Source organism: Glandiceps talaboti, chromosome 3 (genome assembly GCF_964340395.1).
Source record: "Glandiceps talaboti chromosome 3, keGlaTala1.1, whole genome shotgun sequence".
Taxonomy (NCBI): domain Eukaryota; kingdom Metazoa; phylum Hemichordata; class Enteropneusta; family Spengelidae; genus Glandiceps; species Glandiceps talaboti.
Window position 1 is genome coordinate 6,114,795 of NC_135551.1, and position 18,399 is coordinate 6,133,193.

General features: G+C 36.8%; 1 protein-coding gene across 1 annotated transcript; it reads right to left on the reverse strand.

Annotated features, from left to right (window-relative positions):
• Nucleotides 1-2,799: 2,799 nt before the first annotated feature.
• On the reverse strand, nucleotides 2,800-16,813 carry LOC144432726 (uncharacterized). Its single transcript, XM_078120993.1, has 10 exons — nucleotides 15,541-16,813; nucleotides 15,117-15,320; nucleotides 14,218-14,631; nucleotides 11,409-11,576; nucleotides 10,836-11,150; nucleotides 10,359-10,697; nucleotides 9,695-10,009; nucleotides 9,070-9,474; nucleotides 7,761-7,876; nucleotides 2,800-7,265 (listed from the first exon to the last, which is right to left on the reverse strand). The coding sequence occupies exons 1-10, from the start codon at nucleotides 16,811-16,813 to the stop codon at nucleotides 5,973-5,975; spliced, it is 4,842 nt and encodes a 1,613-aa protein (XP_077977119.1). The 3' UTR covers nucleotides 2,800-5,972.
• Nucleotides 16,814-18,399: the final 1,586 nt, after the last annotated feature.

Sequence of the window (18,399 nt, forward strand, 5' to 3'; positions counted from 1 at the left end):
AAAAGCATGTGTTGTGTAGTTTTCGAAAAGCACACCCGGTGGGAAAGTCGCCCAACAGGCGATCTCGCGCCATTGCTGTACTACATGGCACTTTATTCTGGCGGGGTGTCTCTTGAAAACGGGAATAGCGAAGGGTGAGCCAATCAAGTGAGACCTTTCAAATGTAGCTATATAGCCAATCAAATTAGTTGTACGATGATATGTGTATAATAATAATTATCATGTCTGGTTCGTCATGTTGCACATCACTGTTCTGTCACTTTCTACCTATATACTCGTAAATTCACGTGCTGTGACTGTGATCTGCATGTATTGGAGTGTGTTTTGACATGACGTGGTAGCCTACATCATGTTCCCGGAATTGTAATAGGCGTACACTGTAGTGTATTATGAATGCAACTCTTACATGCTTGATGCACTTTGGCGAAGGTCAACAACCCGGGTCCACATCTAGCATCTAGCACCTCGGACGCGATATTGACATTCAGGTTTGGGACTTTTCTGAATTAAGTCTGGGTTAATAGTGTAATTTCTCGTGTTTTGAGATGTAGGGAATGTGTTGTGGTTGCTTTCTGACGATCGCGTTATGTCTATGCTAAAATACACACGTCAATTAACGATACGAAAACGCTCAGCAATGAGATGAGAGCACATGTCAAAGGTGGTATGGGTAGACTACTGCTGTCAGTGTAGATCTAAAGTTATGATTTAATATATTTTGTCTGCCTGTCACTTCTGTCTTCAAATCGAAAAAAAAAAACATGATTAAAACATGATCAGAAACCCACGCTTGATCGACGGCATAATTGTACGTGCTTGGACCAGTTGCAATGAAAATGCGACACAAATACTATTACTCAAAACTGTCAAAACGGTGACACAATATGGCAATATTATGTAATCTGAAGACATATCGTTTCACAAAGAACGCGATAAAATTCCCTCAATCGGCAATCATTGATCGTGGTGATCTCTAGTATAGTAGTCGCGTCACCTCTATTCGATTGAACCATGGATAGATCAGTGATTTATCCCCAGGATACAATGTAACAATGAGCCGTCTCCCCTCCATTGCATCATGATTTTTTATATTGAGTAGATTAGTTGTGGTGAGCGTTTTGAATTTTACGTAGTGGACTTTGTACCTCTGAATTTAGACTGGGACAAGTTCCTTGATCGATATTTTTTTTGCGTTTGTTATGTGTTGATACTATTTCTTTTCCCATTTCTATTCCCACATTTTTTTGTCTTTTCCATACTTACAATGTAGCGAAGTCTAGGCTCTCGCAATACATGACTGGATGTTTTTCAGAAAAAAGTGTAAATAATTAGCCCAGACTTGGGTAAGCGGTAAAGTCTACTCTGAACCCGATAAAAACTCGCTGGTTGCCTGTGCTCTATTTGTCGTGTATGTATCTGAACATTTGCCGATTCATCATTCATGTACATCATACTCATAGCTAGCTAGCAGAATAAAGACTGGGTAGCAATTTATTTTACGCAATAATGGCTTGCTGTAGAACCTCGTTCTGACGTGCGCTTTCACGATGGCGGCCTTGTCAGCATCGTGCGAGGACTACACGGAAGATTCCGTGCCTTACAACCCCGTAAATCATGTTTTCACTAAATTTCCAAGGTAAATTTTTTTATTATGTATTAAACAACCCATACAATGTGTATTTATATTGAATAAATGTTATAGCAGGAAATTTGCAAGTTGTCAAATTACTGTCGATGGTAATGATTGTAGCTGTGTTGTGTCTGTGTCGAACTTTGTCCTGCCGACAATACAAGGTGCGTTGCGATGCTTGAAACAACACAACATTTTCAGGACTAAAATGTTAGTTTATATTCATTATCTCAGTGCCAAATTTGGTGTCTCTACCTTATGTGGTCTATATTTCGTACATATTTCAATCTGACCTTGCAAGTTCTCAAGTTAATGAGTGTGGGTACATACGTACGTCTGTGTTGAATTTACCATGGCTGACAAAATAGGTTCATAATGCTCGAAACAGCACAAAATTTTGAAGACTAAAATTTCAGTTTATATCCATTATGTGTGCCAAATGTAAGGTGATCGAATCACTCTTCGTGTTACTGCAGCCTCCAAAAACATAACGTCGAACCATTGTCTAATAACGGTACTGCCATAGTGAACCGCTAGGCTAACAACACCAAGACCAGGTTGGCCGTTTTAACATTTAATGCCTACCCTGTCACTGTCCCCATGTTTCCCTAGTCCTGCTTGCAGACAGAGAAGGAAGGGACGAATTATTCTGTCTGCAAGCAGGACTACCCTGTCACTAACTTAAGTGCTTCGGGGAGGTTCTCTCCGTTCACTCCGTTAATATTGGAATAGTCTAAGAACAGTCCAGACTCTGCGTTTATTTTAGAATATGACAGACCTAGATATAAACAAAGTCTTACATGTAAATGGTACACTCAACCTACATCAAAGGCACCCGCTGTTGTTTTTTGTTCTTTACCTATATATTGTATCTATAGCTACTTGAAGCTCACTCCATGCAAGTGTAACAAATAGTGAGCCTCTACTGTTAAGGTAACCCCCTTCAATGTTTCTCTCTCTCTCTCTCTCTCTCTCTCTCTCTCTCTCTCTCTCTCTCTCTCTCTCTCTCTCTCTCTCTCTCTCTCTCTCTCTCTCTCTCTCTCTCTCCACTCTGTACACGGGATCGACTTGGACTTTTAGGGAATTAGCTCAGACTACACACAATGTTCATGGTTAACCTGGATCATTTGGAATTGGACCAGTCAGGGAGCAGATCGAAGCTCCTGACCCCAGACCGTCTCTTCCAAAGACTGAATCCATCATTTTATTATTCCATCAAATTCTTATAAACATAAAATATACAATACTCAAATGATTGGGTGATAAAATAATCAGCACCATAAATGACTAAAACGGAAGTATTGCCGTCGCCTTAATTCAATGCAAATGATATTGGCAAATATGAAAACTAGCTAAACAATGTGATCACGTCATTGTCCTTCCAACTGTCTGTAATCAGTCATTATTTGACACTGTTGATCTTTTAATAACTTAATGTTGTCATCGCAGAAGAATACTATTCGCGAAATGCAAACATTTGTTCTAAGTATTAATTCATGACAGCTGAGAGTTCACGGTGACCTCGCAAAACATCAAAACTTAGCGAATATCAAAAAGTTGTATTCTGTCATCCGTAACACAAGCAAACACACTGCTCTATATTCGCCAGTTGTGTGTCCAGAGGCTATAAAACCGTTCCTATATCAAACGACACGTCACAGTGCTTCTGGCATGCTGTGAGTGTGATTAATCCAATTCATTTGACAATGTGTACTTTTCCTCTCTTAGACCTCAACGGCTCCGTTTGTCCACGCCGTGCAGTAAATCACGTTTTTTAATAATTGATTCCTTGCAAGTAATATGAATGAACTCATTGCAGCAGTGTAACATAGTTTGTTCACCTTTGACTGTATAAACATTCAAAACCTAAGTTCAGTTGTGCTAAGAATCGCTACTATCATGGTCTACTGAACATAAAAAAATGTTAAAGAAACACACCAATGAAATGAAACGAAAACAACACAATTTATTACAAAATTGGAAATTATATATAATTATTTCACTCAGTGAAACTTTCTTTTACAATCTTTGTAGCTGACACTTTTGTGACCCCCCACCCCCAGAAAACAAACGAACAAACAAACAAACAAACAAAAACTTGAAATCTGTTTACGGAAACTTTCACAAAATCTCTGGTAAGTTGTGCTCTATCACAGGATATTATTGCCAGCAGAGCACCATGACGTGGTGTCAAATGTAAGTCACAGAATTCTAATCTATCACATCTACAGATCAATTGGAAGATCATTATAAAGGATCATCCAGTAATTAAAAAGGGGGAAATTACCCTCTCCTATTCATTTTTATCTAAATACAAAGTAGTTTTCCCACAATCTCCTTTATCTGTAATACAACCCTTGCCATGTCCTGTTATTTAAACATGCGTGAATTGGGTTAAAATGTTGAAGGTGAAAGGGACCCAAGTCTGACACTCAGTGGCAAAGACTCAATCCCAACCTTTTAATTACATTTAAGAGCTTTCCACTACTATCACGACCATGGTAAAAATGACTGGAAGAACATAACATGGACTAAGGTCAACGTCCCCAGTCCAGGACATTACGTCCATTGTCTTACTTTACTGCCCCCCCCCATTCTGTGCTGTGAGACCACTTCTCTCCTAACACCACCATAACTAAAAACAAAAGTGTTTACTGCACTCAGGTTGTCAGCCGTTATTGTACTATGAGTGTTTTGATATCATGGTACAACAGTATACGGTAAAGTGTTACATAACCTAAATAGCGCCAATTGTGTTGTAGCACAACTGCACAGTTTTTATCAATGTTTATACACATGCTGATTCATGCTTGGTATACATGTTCATTTGCTGTATGACTAATAAGTATGCAGTTGCCTATCCTACCATGTTGTTAGCTTTGCAACATACATGTACGCTATCAGTGGCTGTTGTTATGTTGCTAGACATATTTACATACATTTTTGAATGTTTATTTGTAATTGTAATTGTAATGGTAATTGTAATTTATTTACCCATCACAAAAAAATAATACATAACAATTGAAAGCATATAATACACAATGTGTGCATAATTGTATCAGAGCGGGCGAGAGGCTAGAAAACAGTTTCTATAACTATTCACTTGTCTATGAATCCCTGATGTTATCTTTGCGATATACATGGTCATTTGCCTGTTGATATGGGTATGGTCTTTTTGCTAGGTATATTTTCATGCATTTTTTGAATGTTAATTCATTTGTCTATTATTCCCTGTTGTTATCATTGGTAAATACACCACCGTTTGGCTGTTGCTATGGGCGTAATCTTGTTGCTAGGCACATTTACATACATTGTTTGAATGTTTATTTACTTGTCTATTAATCCCTGTTATCATTTTGAAATACGACACCTTTGGTTGTTGTTATGGGCGTGGTCATGGTTGCTAGGAATATTTGCATACATTTTGTTAAATGTGTACTCGCCTTCCAGATGATGTTATTTCACCTTGCTATACTGTCATTTGGTTGTTGCTAAGGGCGTGGTAAAGGTTGCTAAGGTTAATTGTGTCAAATATTTTGAAGGAAATCTGCAGAATAACCCTTTTAGAAACATTTCACCAAGTTTCAGTCTCAGTCTCACTGACCAAGTACTTTTTGAGATATAATTTTTTTGACAAAATTCATTGTTACACCTAATTTGCACATTACTGATGAGATCATTATTTGCTTAATACTTCTTCATCTATACACCCTCAGATGCATCGCAATTAAATTTCAGCCCAATCTGCTGAGTATTTTTGGAATTAAAGATTTTGGACCAAGAAGACACATTCTTATATTGCATATTACTGATGGAATCATCATGTCATGAAGAAATCTAAATTTAGTCACCTCTAAGAATGTTGCCACCACATTTCAGGCAAATCTGTCAAGAAGTTTTTGAGTTTAAGCTTTTTGACAAAAAATCACATTTTTTGACACACATATCCACGCAGACAGACAGACAGACAGACACTTGGCAATGCCTATAGCACTACTAAACCTTATCAGTTCAGTTGTGCTAAAACGATGTAAAACTGCCATTTTTTGGTATATTACTGTTCAGTATTGAAACATCGTTATGTTCGACATTTCTAAAAGCAAGAAGAATGTTTCAAACTAATATATTGAAGAACTATGGAACATTGCTTTGGTACTTGGTCAAGTGGTTGGCCATATTCACTACAAATACTGAGTATCGCCATGGTCACAGAGTGGTCGGTATTCACCAATCAGAAGTCAGAAAATGTTTTCGCCAGTTCGTTACAATTAGTATGGCTAATCGAATTGAAAGGTTAAATCGATCCTGGTACTAATTCGCCTGTCATTTCACTCCGTCTTGTTTATCGATAGTATTGACATGCCGTTTCAAACTCATTCAACTTGTTATACATATCACCTATCTTGACTAGTGCATCTTTGTTGTCTGGATTACTTTGCAGAACTTTCTGCATCTCTTCGATTACACGTTTGGCTGCTTTCTTCCCAAACCAATACTCAACGCCATGTTCAACTGTTTGATCGAAGAATTTGATGGCACTGACACTGTCGTGCAGGGAGTTTTCGTACACGTCAGCCAAATTCCAACACGCCAATGACGTATAAAATGGATCATTACTTGTTTCAATTACTGACATGTATGTTTCTATCGCTTCAGAATAGTTACCTTGATACTCTTGTATGACGCCAATGCTTAAAGTAGCTTTTATGTATACTCCGTCAGAGCATTGTATTGTACGGTTGTAATATTCATTAGCTGTCACTAAATCTTCACTACAGCTTTCTTTACCACTATTCACGTCATATTCATATTTCATTCTGTATATGTCTCCCATTCTGCCAAGGTAATCTGGATTATCTGGCAATATCTCAATTGCTTTATCCAAGTACTCAGCTGCTTTGTCAAACTCCTTCACTTCAGTGTACACTATACCAGCACACTGCAACACCAATGGGGATTTAGGGTTTATACGAAGGGCTTCTTGTATTTCATACTTTGCCTCATCAGTGTTTAATTTCACTAATATCCAACCCAGAAAAGCTCTAGCATAGCTATGATTATGATTGATTTTCAATACTCTCTTTAAAGACGTTTTACATTCCTTTATTGATAGAGTATACTGCTCATCTTTGGTCCCATACATTCTGTTATCGCGATAAAATTGCAAAAGTCTTTGCAAGACTAGCCAATCTGGTTTGTTTGGGAAAACACCTAATGCTCTCTTAAGGCTATCTATACCTTCATTACACGTTTTCTTCACAAAATACCTAAAAGGTGTACCTTTGTGACCGTACACGAACGCCTTCTGCTTTTCCGTCAGTTTACCACTCCCTATCTGATCTATCTCCTGCAACATTTCCCTAACCTTATCAACCTGACCTAACGTTTGATAAACCCAGGCTTTATCAGCTAGAATAACTAACTTATCACCCAGTGGTCCATCCTTATCATCACAGCTATCAAGTTCTTTCTGGTTGTCTTGGAGTGCTTTGTCAAACCATGATAAGGCAGCATCTGGATCTCTCTGTTCTGGAGGTCTAATTTCTGATACCTGTAGATAACCCATCATGGCTGTATGTGGTGTTGGACTTAGTTCTGGATGGTATGTTGTCTCCTTATATCTGTACATACGGCCCTATTAATCAAATACAATCGTACAATGATATAGTAACACCACAAACATAAACTCTGCACTGTTCAATACTATTAAGAGAGCATTTAATTATTTGAATATTTTCGGGACGAAAAATTAAAATGGTACGCTCAGTATATTGACGTACTTTGCAAAATGTGTGTTATGGTATGTTATGAATCTTTGAATAGCCGCCTATCCCCATCTTTTCCAATTTATTCCGATAGCCCCCCCCTTCCATATTTTGAGTGACGTCATGCCATAAATGATATGTAATGACGGCTACATAAAGGCGAGGTAATATTATAAGATCGATGTAACAAAGCACGTCTTCATCAGCCCAATTGCCTCCAATTTATGTACCGTGGAAATAATCTTGTTCTGAAAAGATTCATTACCAAAACAGTTACACAGTCGTCCATTGTTTCTTGTAGAAGTGAATGTACACAAGAGGTACATACTCTCTAACATACAAATAAATAACAAACACAAATTTACCTTGTATGGTCGATCACATTCCTCTTCTAACTTCCATGTAAAGTGACAAGGTAGACTCATCAATATTTCTCGTTCAGATTTCTTTGTTGATTTGATATCCAAAGAGAATGTGAAATCTAAACGTAAAACGAGAAATGTAACGTGTGTCTTAATAATTATTTATATGTATATGGTATCTTTTTGTGAGACACTATCTTATTTACATAGTACATGCATATCACTAATGTCCCAACACGTGTGAGGAAAAAATATTAAACGTCTTCAAATACGCGAAGCAACCACTTCATAACAAGTACAAATTGTCAGAATTATCAACATGTAAACACTACAATCCAAAAATCAACAGAGAGGGAGGCCATCGAACTGACTGATCATTTTGACACCTAGTGGTCAGCTATAACTATATAGAATTTGTCATTCTGATGAGAATCGTCAACAAATTAAAGTTCATTAATAAAACTTATCAAAGCTAAAAACTGGTAACTATTTGTGTTTTAGCCATGTACATTTAAATAAACTTCAAATATGTTTCGTCCTTGCGATTTCCTTTCAAGCTTAAAGTCTACTTTATTCTGAGATTTCGATGTACTAAACATTATCACTAGTACAATTTATGTCAACCATAGCACGATAAACCATTTAGTAAACATACATCGATATGTCTTGTCTCAGTAATCATCTGTTCCCTCCCCAACCATCTGCCCATTAAGTATGAATTCAAAACGATCTAAGGTTAATTTACCTAAATAAACTGATTTGTCTTGGTATTATCTTGGTGAACTACAAAGGGATAACAATGCACTCATATTTTGAAGCCAGCTTGTGGGGGAAATTGTGATGTCACGGTGATTAGGCCTTATAAACAAATCGTGAGGTTCCGGTTACACTCAATTTTAGAATAAGTGGGGTAGGCAGATTTATTTTATCATATATTTTTTTCATATGTGAGTGTCTAGTTCGTGTTTTCCATTGTTTTTCAAATGGTCTCAGTGTTGTTTATTTCTTCCTATCAGATGTACAGGCATTATAGATTGGAAGAAAGTTTTTTTTTATTAATTTTTAAGTTGATGCCAGTTTCCGCATCCACTAATTCTCGCGAGACTTCATAATTTTTGCGATGTTGTTATTTTTTCTCGAATACGTAAACAAAAGTTTAGGTTCTGCAGTGAAAAGCTAGGTGGGGTCGGGTACTACCGGAACCATACATTTATTTTTTAGGCCTTACATGTACATTTGTTATAACTAACAATATTATATATAAATTTACTGTAAATAAGGAAATAAATTACAAAAATTACTAAAAAATAACCTTCTATCATTTGATCGGTTGCTTTCTGGTCATCACTTTCGCTCAGATCCTGATGTCCTTGACCTTTGTTTTCAAGGTCACTTATCCGTTGACGTAATGATACATTTTCACGTTTTATCCTTGAGTAGTATTCAGCGATTCTGTCGTCTGATTTATCTTGTTGGCTTACAACTGACTTCATGGCTTCCATTTCATTCTGAAGTATGTCATGTTCCATCTGTTTACACTTCAACATCTTCTCAGTCTCACTGTGTTCTCCCCATAAATAGCTGAAAACGGAGAGATATTCATCGCGAGAGAGTAGTCTTAACATTGAGGGCGCACTTCTTGTTAGTACGTTACAGCCTAAATGTTGAGGTTGCAAATGTAGGTCGACAGCTTTATCCTCCATAAGGTCGAGTAGATCTGATAAGATAAATAGTGATAAGGTGTATAAACATCCCATAATATACGACTATTTACAATTTGATATTTTCATTTGTTTATTGTTTTTTGTTCATGAAACAGAGACAATTATACAACTACATGTCTGTTTGTGTTCAAGGCCCAACTCGTTCGTATTTGAAGAAAAAGAAATAAAAAAGTCATGAATTTGACTGTTATTCAGAAATGATTACATACATACCATTTGTACTGTATTTATAACCATCGCCATCTTTGACACGAATAGAAGATAATTGATCGTCATCTAAGATGAGAAGTCTTTGGATACCAAGGGCAGACAGAATCTCTGATTTTTCAGATATCAACATTGACAACTGTTGAGATCGTTGCAGCTCCAATAGCATTGTGATTGTAGTAGTCATTACTGCAGCTTCTTCATCTGGTTCAGTTACTACCGTTTGACAGCTTCCAAGTAGTTTTGATAAACCAAGTCTCATAGCATCGTCTTTGTACAGAGACGTGTCGAGTTGAAGTGCTACCATAGCTGGACTTACCTCTATGAAAAAAATACCTCCAATAGTTTAATAAATCCGAATCATTGATTATTTTTAGTTTCACATTTTCTTCACAGATGAAATGATATAATCAGTTGTAAAGCCTAGAACATATATAGGTAAAACATATGGTAATTATGATACATTATGGCACACTCACTCACTCACTCACTCACTCACTCACTCACTCACTCACTCACTCACTCACTCACTCACCAGACCACACACACAACCTCACACACAGTTTATACGTGATTGATGATCATATGCTTTGATATAACATGTAACTTACAAATTCGTAATTTCCACTAATAACCATCTGAACCTAAATAGCCAAACGAATCTGCTCACCTGGAACTTGTTCTAACCGCTCCTCCATCCTACTGTCAGAATCGCTGATTTCGGTTTCGTTGGGCTGGAGTTGTTCACGTTTGCTTTGGACTGACTTTGTTCTCTCCAACTGATTTTTTAGAATGTCACATTCCATCTGTCTGGACTTCAACATCTGATGTGTTTCACTGTGATCTTCCCATAGGTAGAACACGATGGAAAGATATTCGTCTTCAGATATTAGTCTCAGCACAGAGGGCACACTTCTTGTCACGATGTCTGAGCTCTGTAGTGTATGTTTCCTCTCCTCTGCTTGATGTTCTATGTTAATCGCTTTGTCCAACACAAGTTCAGACAGATCTGCGAAGATCAAATAATATAATACTACGTGTAGAAAAAGTGAAACAACAAGTACACAAAAATTCAAGTGTAATTTGTGGCTGATTTTCATTAACTGATATGAGATATTCTCATCCAGCTTTCCCGTCAGATACTTACCGTCAATGTTGTATTTATAACCATCGCCATCTTTGACACGAATAGAAGATAATTGATCGTCATCTAAGATGAGAAGTCTTTGGATACCAAGGGCAGACAGAATCTCTGGTTTTTCAGATATCAACATCGACAACTGTTGAGATCGTTTCAGCTCCAATAGCATTGTGATTGTAGTAGTCATTGCTGCAGCTTCTTCATCTGGTTCAGTCACCACCGTTTGACAGCTTCCAAGTAGTTTTGATAAACCATGTCTCATTGCATCGTCTTTGTACATACATGTGTCGAGTTGAAGGGCTACGATATCATGACGTTCACCTATGAATAGAATGGCAACATTTATAAGTTGTCTGTTATTAAATCACAACTAAGACCACTTATAACTTCATTGATGTTTGCGTTTGAACGCCAATGACTGCGTATCCCCTCATTATTTATTGTGTCACTCAGAATACCATGTGACACTGTCTTTGCATAAAGACATGGCGATTGGAAGTACTACCAGGGCACTAAGACCATCTACGAAAGAAAATATAAATACTATTAGGCTAAAGTAAGAATAAATTATTGTAATACCCCGGGTTCGTATTTGTTGCTGTTCTTCTTCCTCGTCTTCTTGGTGTCTCCTTCTTTTCTTTGCCCACCCATCGATTCCGCCCTCTTGCGTTGATAGAATTGAGGCACGTGATACACCAATGCCACATACACCACATCCTTTTAAATGAGTCACTTTGGGCTGATAATCTGTCAATTAGTAGATAAGATGTGTAAAATACCTGTTAACAATAGCAGTATTTTATGAGTAAGACATTCTATTCATGCACAAATGCAATCATAGAATGCATCACTGAGGATAGGCAATGAGGATTATTTTGCTGTACAAACTAACAAAGTGAATAAGCGGTAAAATGCAATATATATATATATATATATATATATATATATATATATATATATATATATATACATATAATTTCATTCTTCTTTCGCCAAGTAGAGTGCTCGATCACCTTGGAGAGCTATCATACATAAATAAAAATGAAAGAAGACGAGTCTGATATTACATAGTGGAATTACACTACGGACTGTTTCACCCGAAGGATCGTCAGGTGTAATAGTGTGGTTTAATAGTATTCGTTAGCTATACATCCTGCCTTATGTACATAACTTATGTGTGTTCACTGACGGCTGTGTGTACACAAAAAGATTGACAACAAAGGTTACGTAGGTATATCCAGTGTACTGCATAAAATCTTCAACCGTAATAATACTAAAGTGAGCTATAGTTGCATGGACAACATGGGTAAATTAATCAGCGGTCATAATAAAGCCATACTTTCAAAAGCTAAGCAAACACAACAAAATACCTGTAACTGCAGAAAACCAAAGGAGTGCCCTCTCGCAGGAAAATGCCTCATAAAAAGCGTTGTTTACAAAGCAACAGTCACCACTAACCAAGATCACAAATCATACATAGGCGTTAGTGACACAGAATTCAAAAGCAGGTTTAACAACCACAAGTCTTCAATTAAACTTGATCACAAGAAGAAAGACACTGCGCTCAGTAAATACATTTGGCACCTAAAAGACAGCAACATTAATTACGACGTACACTGGTCAGTTCTCAAGCAGGCTTCCTCATACTCTAACGTTACCAAACGATGTCAACTATGCCTCTGGGAAAAATATTTTATTATAACTGCCGACAAATCAACGAACTTGAACAGCAGAACTGAATTAATCAGTAAATGCCGGCACGCTAACAAGTTCTTACTTAATAATACGTAACCTTTGTTGTCAATCTTTTTGTGTACACACAGCCGTCAGTGAACACACATAAGTTATGTACATAAGGCAGGATGTATAGCTAACGAATACTATTAAACCACACTATTACACCTGACGATCCTTCGGGTGAAACAGTCCGTAGTGTAATTCCACTATGTAATATCAGACTCGTCTTCTTTCATATATATATATATATATATATATATATATATATATATATATATATATATATATATATATATATATATATATAATTTATATATATATATATATATATATATATATTGTACAGATCAAGCATAATGGAATATTGTGCATGAACTATGCTTGCATCTTTAAAGCATTATGCTGGAAAAGTTCATGAACAGTGCTTTTGTGGATTAGTGTATGTAAACAGTATTCAATTTGCACCTTTGAGGTGTCCATAGAGCATCTCATTAATGATTCATCAAGTTAACAATGCATCAGCATCTCATTATAATCATTGCATCTAGATAGCAGAGTACATGGTTACTACTAAGTCACAAAGCATGTGCGCATAAAGTGCTGTTTATTTTGTATCAGAGATGCAAGCATTATTCCATGCATATGCTTTGATGATGCAACAACAGTGCATCAATGCATAGTTAGCACCCCAATTGTGCAAGAATGATCCTTTTGTGATGTGATGCGTGCACTCAGGTGATGTTTTATGCGAGCTACACTGTATATATATATATATATATATATATATATATATATATATATATATATATATATATATATATATATATATATTTACATACATTTTTGAATGTTTATTCACTTGCCTATTAATCCCTGTTTCTATCTTTACAATATATTTGATCATTTGGCTGTTGCCAAGGGTGTGGTTTTGTTGCTAGGCATATTTGCATACCTTTTTGAATGTTTGTTCACTTGTCTAAGAATCCCTGTTATCTTTGTGAAATACACCATCGTTTGGCTGTTGCTATGGGTGTGGTCATAGTTGCTAGGGGTATTTGCATACATTTTTTGAATTTTTACTCACTTGTCTACCAGATGATGTTGTTATTTGACCAAAATATACTGCCAATTGGTTATTGCTAAGGACATGGTCATGGCTGGTAGGGCCAATTGATTCAAAATATTTTGAAGAAAATCTGCAGAATGTTACTTTTAGAAACATCTCACAAAGTTTCAGTCTCATTGACCAAGTCCCTTTTTTGACCAAAATTCACGTTTTACACCTAATTTGCATATCACTGATGACATCATTATATGCTTAATTTTTCTTCATCTATACATCTCCAGATGCATCCCCATTAAATTTCAGCCCAATCTGCTGAGCAGTTTTGGAATTAAAGATTTTTGACCAAGAAGACACATTCTTAGCCGTAATTTGCATTTCACTGATGGAATCATCATGTCATGAACAATTCTCAATCTAACATCCCTAAGAGTGGTGCCATCAAATTTCAGACCGATCTGCCTGTAGTTTTTGAGTTTAAGTTTTTTGACAAAAAAAACACATTTTTTGACCCGAATCACACAAGAGTGGTATGATCATTTTGATACATACATGTATTTCTATTATGATATACTACGACAAACTTACCTTCTTTGAAATGTTTCAACCGTATCAGAGCACGTCGGTATTTCCAGGATGGTATGGTTACACGTAGAGATACAGCAGATGCCTTGCATCGTTGTAGTTGTGGTACTGTAACCAGGTCTTCCTTGAATGTATTGGCAAGACTTCCAATGGTATACTCATGCCACAATTTCTCTAACGAATTTGACGTTGGGCACTTCAACACAAGACACAAACTTTTTTGTTTCACTAGCTTAATTTTGATGGGGCCTATTTGTTCCAATAGGGCTTCTACGCGGGGTAGATCTCCAGGGCATTTTATTTCATGTAGCATGATGTCAGAAGCATCCTGAATCATCCGGGACATTTCATCTACAGTTGTTGTCTGCCGAGCGGCTGGACTGACATCAGCAACTTTCACCAAAATTTCGATTTCTCCTGAAATAAGTACCCAATGCCATCGTTTAGTAGACTTTTTCAGGAGTAAATTATAATACTATGGTTTATTTGGATACTGATATGTTTGATATAAGACCTATGTATTATTGTACAACTTTAATGTTAACACGTCTACAGGATCGCTATCAACAAACTTTAGTCTGTGGCAATATTTGACATTACTTGGTGAAGACCTTTTAATCAAAGAATATGTTTTGTTAATAGTGTTAGCTCCGTTGTGACCAAATATTTTACCGATGAAACTAAGTAAAAGGAAGTATTAGAGCTACTTTTTAAAACAAATTTAAATTTTATAAACTAACCATTAGTCACCCTTGATGTTTTGATATAAAATCCTTAGTGACAGTGTAGTTTGAAGGGATGATGTATTGAACAGTGCAAACATACTGGGTATTTCTTAGAGTCCAGATTTTCTCGTATAATATCAAATTAAAACATATTATGATAATTGTTTATTATCTTACCTATCTCTGTTCTCACTGGTTGGATGAGACTTGATGTGTTGTCATCGTTGTCACCACCACCTGTATCATCACCACGTGAACTTTCACCTCCATCTTCATGTCCATTTCTCAACATATGTGAAAGTTTACCTGTGCAGGAAATGTCCTGTTCCTTTTCAGAATTGTCTGCATTTCTGCTGTGACTATCACTTTTATCGTCTGTTACTGTGTGAAAAAAAAAGTAAATACCAATGAACATTACAGTAATATCAATAAGCACAATGGAACAGTAGCCATGCAAATAGAAAATGTAATTATGTCTGACCAAACACCAAATTCATTTGATTATGAACATATTGGTATATGTTTGTTCGTCTTTTAGAAATGATTGACCAACAAATGATATAAAATGTAAGACAGTAGCAAAATGAGAAAATTATTTCACCTTGGTTTGGTTTGTCAGCCTCCGTTGCTATACAGGACGCACACCATTTAGTAAATGCTCTCTTTGACTCGGCAATCACACCATCCTTTGCAGATTTGTCCAATGTCTCTTTCAGACATTGGGCTTGTTGACAAGCTGTGCTGTATCTCTTTAAAGTTGTCATGATTTTGTCTTTCCATTTTTCACTAGCACTTTCAGTAGATTCCATAGGCCCGATATCGCAGAGAGGGGAGGTGTGTAATGGAAAATGCCTTTCTATCAGAGTTCCAATTCCAGAAGATTTGTGTATAAGAACCGGAATTCCAGCTCCCATGGCCATGAGCCCAATGATACCAAATGGATCCTGTTTCATGGAAAATGATATGAACAGACTACACTGCTGCAGATCGCGTTTGATCTCGTCGGGGAACGATATTGGCGGGTAAGGAACGAGTTGAAGATTACCGGTCTGTACTTTCCCTTCGATATACTCTTTACAGTCGCGGTGACATTCTTCTGATATGCCTCTGAATTTCCATACCAGTCGAACGGGATCGTATTCATAATACTTGACCACCTTTCCCATGGCCATTGCTGCACTTTCGAATTCTTTCATTGCATTGATACCCGTCACTCCATATATGGAAAGAAGATCTATTCGCTGGTCGAGTGCAGATGGGCAGAAATCAAAGCAAGGGAAATCCTTCCCAAGCCATGGCAGATATGTTATGTGTGTTTTATTTTGTAGCATTCGTAGTTTGTTTTTGAAATGGTCAAATACCCTTGTCCCTAGATATATCAGAGTTTTTGATTTCTCGGCATAGTCAAATATATCATTTTCCCTCTTTTGTAGGGATGCCGAAGTAAGTCCACTCTCTTCAGGAATATCGTAAAAGAACGGTACAAAGTCTGCACTGGGACATATATCTTCTTGAAAGGCTCTCGCAGCACCCGCGGTTTCATTCGAAGAGATGACGTAGCCGAAAATGAGGGATATTCGCTCGTATCCCTCAAGTTCTGAGAAGTAGTCTCTGGGTAGTAACAGCATATCAGCCATATCATCAAATTGTATTGCCCTTTCATGTCGTGGCTGTGGCACAATGAGATGTACACCACTTGTTTTCGCATCTTCGATTTCTTCCTGTGTCGCTTCTAAAGCCGTGGAATAAACTTTTTGCCCTGTTTTAGCAAGATTAATGGAAAGTTCCTTGTGTATCAACGATAAACCCACACCATAGTTTTTTGGCCACCATTCTTTACCAATTACCAACGCTGCTCCTGTAGGTGTTGACATTCTTCTCTTCTATGATCAATGTAAGACAGTGAATTAATGAGTTACTATTAAAACTGTAGACCCATCTCGCCGGGTAAATTGATTTCAATTTCAACCTCTTGAATGTAATAACAAAATCACCCACTGTTCATATATTTCTTTTTGAAAGATCTCTAGACAAGACATTGTTGAATATTTGAAGAAGAAAAACAGTGCTAGCCTTTATATGACACTCCTTGCATTATTAGTATACACATGTAATGGAAATGTAGAATTTTGACAACAGCTTGTCATATCTTAAGCGTTCACCTATTTTACAATAAACTATTTGATAACAATAGAGAAATGATTCCCCTGGGGATTTTCCGTTTGGTATTATCTATTCATCTTTAAAAGCTATCAATTGTAGTGCTGGTGAGATCTTAACACAGAAAACATCCTTGTCTCTAGAACGACTCGAACACATGACCTCCTGACTACTAATCTTGAGCTCCAAGAACAACGCCACGAAAAGCCTGCGTTAATTTTTTTTTCATCGAAATATTTTAACAGAGGAGAGACATATTTTAGAGAAAGGAAGTGAGGGAGGGTGACGTTTTATCAAGACGGACTAGGGTGAGGGTCACATATGCCACAGGCAGGGCTTGATTTTACGCCACCCCTAATTACGGAAGGCTCCCTAGTAACCAATTCAACAACGACCTATGTGCGGTGGCATCTGTTGAGTGCTGTCATAAAGAGCCCAGTGACTACGACGATGAGTGCATTGCATAATTAATGAAATTTACAAATTATATTCTATACCATAAATTATTTAGCTTAGAAACATGAGATATTCTGATAATGTGTAATGAAGGCTTTACGGAAGGCATTCAGTTTACATCTATTTCAGAATAATGGGGCGACCTGTTGTGCATTGAAAACGATTTCTGTGTGTATGTGTAATTTGAGACAAACTATTGACATATTACTGTATAGGTTTATAGAGATAGGTTGACCTGACACGTACTCCGCTTTAGAATTGGGAACAATACCAAATGACGTATACTGGTATTCAATGAAGCGTTCAGATTTAATAATAAACAAAACACCCCGCCTCGGGAATAGTGTATAACCTGTGACTTTGTAGTGGAAATTGTATCAGAATAACGATAAGTTACATTCCAAATCAAATGCCCAGGTAAAAGAGTAATTTCGCGACAACCAAAGTATAGAGAATTAGATTATGTAAAAGGTTGAACTCACAGTGATAACAAGGAGAGCTTGTGATGTTAAACCTTCAAATACCTTAAAATAATGTATGCAAATGACTCATCCGATTTTAAAAACTACACCATCAACCTTTAACAGATTAAGCATTTTATTGCATCTGATGAGACCCCTAATGCAAGTAGGTACACAAGCTAATACTTATGAAAATAAGGGATATAGCAACACGTCTTGTAGAAAAAAGTGTCATTTGTTATCAGCAATGTGACATGTTATATGAATTGTCAAGTTTGTATTCTTTGGTCATTGCCTATGTTTTATAGGACACGTCCATTATCATTATTGCCAATGATCTTGTCAGAGAGGACGCTATTTCACAACATATTGAGGGCGGACGA